Source organism: Microcaecilia unicolor, chromosome 11 (assembly GCF_901765095.1).
Source record: "Microcaecilia unicolor chromosome 11, aMicUni1.1, whole genome shotgun sequence".
Taxonomy (NCBI): domain Eukaryota; kingdom Metazoa; phylum Chordata; class Amphibia; order Gymnophiona; family Siphonopidae; genus Microcaecilia; species Microcaecilia unicolor.
This window is the reverse complement of record NC_044041.1, coordinates 116,870,731-116,878,959: the sequence shown is the minus strand read 5'-3', so window position 1 is coordinate 116,878,959 and position 8,229 is coordinate 116,870,731. Positions and strand designations below refer to the sequence as shown.

At 44.0% G+C, this 8,229-nt stretch overlaps 1 protein-coding gene across 2 annotated transcripts in view; it reads right to left on the bottom strand.

Annotated features, from left to right (window-relative positions):
• Nucleotides 1-342: 342 nt before the first annotated feature.
• ATL3 (atlastin GTPase 3) overlaps nt 343-8,229 on the bottom strand; it is a 60,005-nt gene continuing 52,118 nt past the window's right edge. For both annotated transcript variants that reach the window (XM_030217897.1, XM_030217898.1), the window contains exons 11-13: nt 6,868-6,939; nt 6,134-6,565; nt 343-2,480 (exon numbers count right to left, since the gene is read on the bottom strand). In XM_030217897.1, the coding sequence (XP_030073757.1) occupies nt 2,391-2,480; nt 6,134-6,565; nt 6,868-6,939 (594 nt within the window). In that variant the 3' untranslated portion in view covers nt 343-2,390. The remainder of the gene's footprint in view (nt 2,481-6,133; nt 6,566-6,867; nt 6,940-8,229) is intronic.

Genomic DNA, 8,229 nt, shown 5'->3' with positions numbered 1-8,229 from the left:
AAAAAAACCTTTTTTAAAACCAAGGAAATATGTCGACAGAAAGTCAAGTATGAGTCTATTATTAACCCCAGATAACGAATGAATAAACAGGAGACATCTGTTTACCAAATAGGATAAGATGCAAGGTCGGGAGGGGGCCATAATCACCCACCTTCTGTTATCCTTTGTTAGACGTTATATTGATGCCCTGCTGCTTCCAAGTAGGATGAGATGTGTTATCACAGCCGACATCAAACGGCTGAAGATTGACGAGGGGTGTCGCCAACTCACCACTCACACACAAGCAGCTTCGATCATATTGATTTCCACTCTTGACATTCTCATTCTTTTATAAGCCAGGAATATAGTTTATTGCATTTTTTATAACATTAAAGTACATAATAGTGTAGAAAAGCAAAAGAAAGCTGTTCCATGTTGTGCTCATACGAATGCAGATGCTTTGCACTGGTAGAAGGGGATAGGGACAAAGAGGTGAGAGGGGTACAATGAGAAAAAGGCACAAACTTAAAAAAATGTATATAAAAATAAATAAAATGTTTCCAATCACCAACAAAAAACCATCCAAAGGTAGTGTGGGGTACCTGTCAGCCCCTCTTATCTAGCACAGAAATTTGCTCATCACTGAAGATGAATCTTCCTCTCCTTGGTGTAGAGAAGGCAACCTTGAAACAGCATAAGAAACTGGCTCACCACAGCCAGAATTGTTCATATGCAGTTCAGGCCTCCACCCCAAGTCTTCTCCAGAAGTGCAGCTGGCAAAGTCTCTTTTATGCCATAAGAGAAAGACTACTAATAATTCATAACACCTTATAACACACACAAGGTCCTTCTGGCACTGCCTACGGACAAAGATGCAAGTCTCTCTGAACAATGTCCCTGATACTTTCCTCACCCAGGTCTGTTTTCTTTGGGCTGGGGAGGAGGGGGCAAATAGTAGAGGAGCTGGCTATCTGTACCAAGGTCATAAGCCCTGCTTCCCTCATGTTAAGGACTTAACCCCCACCTCCAATATTAACAAAATTTGGTCTGCAAATAAATCAAATATTAACAATATTTGGTCTGCAAATAAATCAATATTGGTCCACTAGTTAAAAAAAATAAAGAAACACTACAGATAATACACCAAGTGCAGTGCTGCAGTAAAACGTGAAAAACAATTGTATAACCAAGTACAGAGTCCCTTTAAACATCTTTGGTCCATACAGCTCTGGAACCCACATCCTGCCCACCTTGTTATGAAAGGCCCCTTTTTCTGTCCCTCCCTTATTGCACTGATGTTTAAAAAAAACCTATCATGGAATCACTGATGTTGCCACTCCAGAGAATCTTTCTGGCCATCTAGACTAGGCCTATGGTGGCTTTGCTTCCTATGACAAAATGGCTGCTGCCACTCCTAGACTGGACTCTCTCAGTGTGGACAAACATCTTTCCTTCCCCCCATCCCCCAAACTAAGGGCACAACTTTAGATCTTACATGAAAGAAAGAAAAATGCAGAAAAAGAGAAGACAATTAGCTGTAATACCCCCCCCCCCACCCTCAATCCAATCTCCACCCAACCACAGAAAAATGGGTCCAGAGGTTGTGCCTTGGTTTAAAACCCAATTTGCTAACATGTATACATACTATGACATCGTGGCATAACTGGCAGCAACACAAACACAGGATTCTATGTAAGATATAAAGCCTGGTCTGAACAACAGTGCAACGAAGCTAGAATGTGTCTCTCCATTAAAGACATAAAATGGTTGGAGGATATCAGGCTCAGCGAGCCAGGCCTAGTTTTACCTTCCCCTCCATTGCATGCTGGGATTAGTAGTTCAAGCGGGCAAAGTGGAGAGGGGAGGCGGGGAAAGAGGATGGCAAAACCAGGCCCAGATTCAGCCTGTGCCCTCAACCCTAGTGTTTACCTCCTTCTGAGACACCTGCATAGTTCATGGCCTGCACTCTTCTCATCCCTCACAGCCAAAATCCTCACCTTTCTTCCGGTCCCCATACAGTACATCTTTACTTCTGGTCTTAAGGCACTCACTTCTGGGATTTTGGACCAACAAATTTCTGAAGCTGCATTTTTTCCATTGTCATATTGTTTGAAGGTTTTCTCCTTTAGCCTAACTGATCACCTTTCAAATGTTTATAAAGTGCAAAAAACAAGGCATGTAGATATCTAAATATACATATATATATATATATATAAAATAGAAAAATGTGAGGAAAGCAGATATCTTTTAAAGGCAGAACTCAAGGGGCGGGAGGAATGGATCGATACCAGGGAGAGGGACACCAGCATGGCCTGGAGTGGTGGCTGCTCCAGAGCATTTCCTTGGTTCCTGTGTAGCCATGGCAGGTCCACTCTCTCACTCTCTTTCTTTCTTTCTTCCCCCCACAAATGTCATTTAGATTTTTTTCTCTCAGCAGGGGCTCCCACCGCCGTGGCATCCCTCACTGCTCGTCGAGTGGAGTTCCCCATGCGGGCTGTGGCCTGTGAAAGATTGTGAAAAGAGAAAGAACAGGTCATTGGCAAATTCACAAGAGCTTCACAGCAGTGCATCTAGCTAGGAAAAGAAAATCTGTTCTCTTAAATTCAACCTCTCTCTCCCGCCTTCCCCTCAACCTCAGCAAACATCACCAAGATGCGGTAAGCTTTTATGAGAATGCAGATATGTGGGAGGAGGCAACTTGGTGGCATATGGTTATCTGGTGAGCTGAATTTCCCACTGACTACAATGAAGGAATGTGGAGACCAGCGGTGGCATTCTGGTGTCCCTTCCCATCAAGCACCGTTGTGGACGATCCCTTATGTCATATCAAGGACATTCCCTTACGCTATTAGAGGCCACAGCCTTTGCGGCACGTGGCCACAGGGCATCCACAAAGGGGTACGCCCTTGCCCCTTGGAGCACTGAGGAGCGCTTATTTGCTGGTACTCTGATCAATTGATTGTCATTATGTGAGGAAGTGTAAGGGCATAATTAAGCCGAAGGTCTCCACGCCTTGGGCCTAAGGAAACATCTGGAGTACAGGTACTCTCTCCTATAGAAGTCTCCTTTAGCTCTCCAGAAAGAACTCCTCCCTCTCCACTAGTTCCTCCGTTAGCAGGGATATCCCAAGAGATTTCCCCATCTCCTCAGGGGCTACAAAAGAAGGTAACGACTGGAATTCAAATTGTTACTTTTGCAAAACTCCCAAAAACGATTCGAATGGCAGATTCTCAGACAGAAGCCTACTAGTTGGAAACAGCTAAGGAAGTTATTTTAAAAGACATTTGGCTTTTAAACTCTCATATGAAGGGGATGCTTAAATTAGTCATTACTCGGTATCCTTCTCTAAACAACTGGTAGACAAGTTGGTTAATGTGGATTTTAATTTAGCTATTTTGGATAAACAAATTTCAAGCTGCCACTGTCTCTTCTATAAAACTAGAAATAATGGAAAATGCTCATAAGGTATGCAACCTGCACTTTTTGAATTTTCCTTCAATTTACTTATTATCGCCTGAGATTCTTCTAAGCAAATACCCTCAGGGAGACCTTGGGATTAGTGAATTCTGAAACTATACCGTTGTTAACAGTTATTTGCCATCTAAGAAAAACTCCAAGTTAACCAGAAGAAAGTGGATCAATTAGTACCATCTGAGGTGGAATTAACTGCTTTTTTGGAAGATACACACGATGTTATGACTCCTAGATCTACCCTTCTGGAAAGTTATTTCTCAAAGAAAGATGTGAGCTTTTGTGGTGAAAAAAATTTATGTTTTCAGCAAGCCGCTAAGGGGAGAAAGTCCATGGCGAGCCGTATCTTTGCGGATGAAGCCACCATGATCCTCCTACATGCTGCCATGAAGGAACCATCCACTGACCAAGCCCTGGCAGAACCTGGACCCCAGAAGGACCTCTCACAAGAAAACAGCACAGCGAAAAGGTACCTTTATGCTCTCTATATTTTGTGTGGGGGGGGGGGTTGCTATTCTAAGTCTGCTGGGGAAGCTTTAATGAACTCCTCTCAAAGAAGGAGAGAGGGGGCCGAAGCAGTCATGACCCAGAGTTAGGACGGGGGGAGGGGCACATTTTGCCCCACATCCCTGCCACAACTCCACATACCTGGGCTGGCTGGGTCCCCAAGTCCCTCCAGCAGAAGCCTTCCTGTGGCGATACTCAGTGCCGCGCTTTCTGCCCTGGCGTGCATGCTCATTAAAATGAGCATGTGCGCAAGGGAGGGTGAAGCAGGGCAGGCAGTGCGGTGACGAATATCACTGCAGGAAAGCTTCTACTGGAGGGGCTTGGGGACCCTCACCAGCCAAACCAGCAGACTTTGGGCGCCTGAACCCAAATCGGGAGGGCTATGCCACTGTGAGGGATGCTGCCTAGTTTTGTAAGCACAACAGCGTGTTTATGGATACAATGATGCATACATAGGGGGGGCAGCTGTATTAGACAAAATGATTAAAACAAAATTTTGGCAGTCTTAAACCATACAACCATCTGGAAAAAAAACCATACACACAAAACATTAAAGGGTAGATATTCAGTCCACGGCAGTCAACAGTTTTTAAGCCGCAGGCTCAAATAACCCTGGATATTAAATGCTGGGCTATGTCGGGGCCTTCAGCACTGAATATTCGAGTATGTGCCATCACACGGAGGTTAACCAAGCACCAGCTAATATTCAGATCAGTGACCGGTTAGCTTGGCAGATAAAGTTTGGGCAACCTTTGTCTTCACCAACGTGTAATTAAACTTTGAAATTCGTTGCCAGAGAATGTAGTAAAAGCAGTTAGCTTAGCGGGATTTTAAAAAGGCTTCCTAAAGGAAAAGTCCACAGACCATTATTAAAATGGATTTGGGCCACAGGAAGAATGGCAGCTACATGTGTAATAGCATGGAATGTTTGTCATTATACTGTGTGTGTGTTTTATGGATTCCTATTAATAAAAAAGATTTAAACATAAAATGGATTTGGGGAAAATCCACTGCTTTTTTCTAGGATAAGCAGTATAAAATGTTTTATACTTTTTTGGGATCTTGCTAGTTATTTGTGTCCTGGATTGGCCACTGTTGGAAACAAGATGCTGGGCTTGATGGACCTTTGGTCTTTCCCAGTATGCACTTATGTCCTAACTTTTTCCGTTACTTAGCCGCTTGGGACTAGATTCTATATATCATGCCTAAAAGTTTCACGCCAAAATGAAATTCACCTATGTGAAATTCACTTAAGTGCATTCTACAAAGTACACCTTAATTTAGACATACTTTGCAGAATAAGCTTAATTTCCACGCAGTATACCGAATACTCCAAGCGTCCATACAGCGCCTAACTCTAGGTGCAGCCATTTACGCCAAGTAAAACTTGATGTAATTACTGGCACCTAAGTTAGGCGTAGAACAGATGTATTCTATAACCCTGCGCGTAGTTTTCTGGCATGCCCACGACCCACCCAATGTATGCCCCATAGCCACGCCCCCTTTAAAGCAGCGCGCATTCAAATTTACACACACCGCTTTGCAGAATACGCTTAGAGAGTAGTGCGCTTAAATTCTAATTAATGCTGATTAGTGCTGATAATTGCTGGTTAGCATCCAATTATCAGCACCGATTAGCTTGCTAACTAATTAAGTTATGCACATTGTTATAGAATATGTTTCAATTTCTGTGCAGAAATCTCGGCGCGATATATAGAATCTGGGGGTTAATGGTTAAGTTTCAGCTCTGCACCCAGACCACCGCAGCACTAACCTGACAGTGCCTTGATGGTCACAGCAAATATTCAGTAGTATTAACCAATAAAGTACCACTGAATATTGCATCGGATGGCCAGCTCAGTGGTGTTTAACTGGGCAAGAGCCTCTCCTGCCCCATTAAACCCTTTTGAACATTGGGCCCTAAGACTTCTGTCACACAGCCTACAAGCAGTTCTGGGTTTCACCCTGTCCAACCCCTGAACAGTCACAGCAGAGGACATTTCAACTTCTCTAGTGCAACCAGAAAAGTTTGAGACCATTGACAGAAGCTTTAGTGCATCTTCTGCTCTCAACCCAAGGAAAAAAGTATCACACCGATCACATCCTCAACATGCAAGAGATCCCCTCCTTCACCATCCCCTGCCAGAACCACATCCCGCCCTCCCCAAGATCCTACCTGATCCAGGATGTAATCTGCACTGGAGTCGATAACGCCTCCGAGGTCCCGATACTGGCCTGAATACTTAATGTAGCCCCAGGTGAGTAGAGCGATGAGGAGCAGCCCCACGACACAGTTGCAAAGTTGGGCCACCACATCCAGGCCCACGAAACCAGCCACGCCAGAGATCATGTAGAGGGCCGCCACAGCGGCAAACAGGACTGCCGGTGTGCGGAACGCGCTGAAGATGTTCTTGCTCTCGTTATGCTTGCTAAAGTTGGCGAACTGCTCAGCAATCTCACGCTCAAGTTCCTCTTGGTAGCGCTGGCTGTATTCCTTCCCACCCATCTTCTTGATCTTCCGGAAATGCTCCAGGGCTGCCTCACAATACTGATTGTGCCGCTCTTCCAGGATTTCCGGGGAAACGTAAGGCTTGTCCCCTCCACAGGTCTGTAGTGCCAGTGAGGGAGAAAGGGAACAGGTCAGGGATCTATCCCATCATCAAAGTGACTCTGGAGGCTTCAGGCAGGGGGTAGGACTCAATTATTCTCAAGGAAAGAGAAATCAGATTGAATGGAAGCTTTGGTTCCAAGAGTAGAGGGCTGGACATGTCTTGTGCACACATTCAGACCTTCCCCCTCCAACACACCCTTTCACTGGATAAGGTCAGAGGAAATGCACTTTGTGGCTAGGGTGACAGGTAATTCTGCCTTGAAGGATTGCTTTACGGTCATTTTACCTGTGTCACATACCTGTTCCATGCTGTTATAATACAGATCTCTGGCTGATGCCACGGCTGCAAGGTTATTGGCTTCTGCAGTGGCCTGGGGAGATATGAAAGAATCACAATATAGAGAGAGAGAATATAATGTACAGGAAGAATACGAGACATTGGAAAACAACATGTATTATGCAGCCTTGAATAAACCGATTAAAGAATGGGCTAAACACAACACACTTTGCTTGAACCCAAATAAAACCGAGCTTCTCTGCGTCCCTAACACAAGTGGATATGATACCCAACATAAAAATCTCTTTTGGGAAGTACGAACTCCCCCTCAAATCACAAGTCAGGAACCTTGGAATAAAATTAGAATCAACACTTACTCTGATTCCCAAATCCAAGCAACCTTCAAAAGCTGCTTCTACTATTTGCAACAGCTACGCTGCCTCTCTCCTTACATCGAGAAGGTAAATCTTATCCCAGTTGTGCATGCCATGATAACATCAAGATTGGATTACTCTAATGCACTCTACAACAGTCTGCACCAGCTTCAATTTATTCAGAATGCTGCAGCAAGACTCATAGAAGGTTGCAAGCGATGTGACCACATCACACCATTTTTGCAAAAATTTCATTGGCTACCAGTACAATACAGGGCTAAATTTAAAACTCTACATCTGATCTTCAAAGCCCTTAAAGGAAATGACCCAGAGTACTTGAAGAACATGATGACCCTCTACACACCACCAAGGACACTAAGGTCATCTCAAGGACTATCAATAACCACACCCTCTCCAAAAGACATTACACGATGTGATACCTGCAAGCGAGCCTTCTCCGGAATAGCCCCCATACTCTGGAATGCACTGCCAGAAAGGCTGCGCTTAACACAAGACTATCTCTACTTCAGGAAGCAGGTGAAAACTTGGCTCTTCAACCAGGCCTTTAATGGAAGAAGTAGCTAACTTGTTAGTCTTACTCACACACACAAGGAATGACATGGGCTGCAGGACATGTTTATCCACTCCTACCCTAGCTGAGATAATATTTAACCATCTCTCTGACCTCATGTTGCACCTTTCTTTAAACGGTTGCCTTACTCTCTAACTCTTCTTACTCTCTTACGTATCTATATATTCCATCTTTGCTTATATCCTTTACTGTCAATTAAAATGTTCTCTTACATATTGTGTTCACGTAAGTAGTATACCAAGCCATACTTTGTATTATTTGAATATTTTTACTGCTGTAATTGCCTATTGCTCATGTTTGATTTATTCTCACTGTACACCGCCTTGAGTGAATTCCTTCAAAAAGGCAGTAAATAAATCCTAATAATTAATTATTCACCCTTAATTGGAGGAGTGGCCTAGTGGTTAGGGTGGTGGAC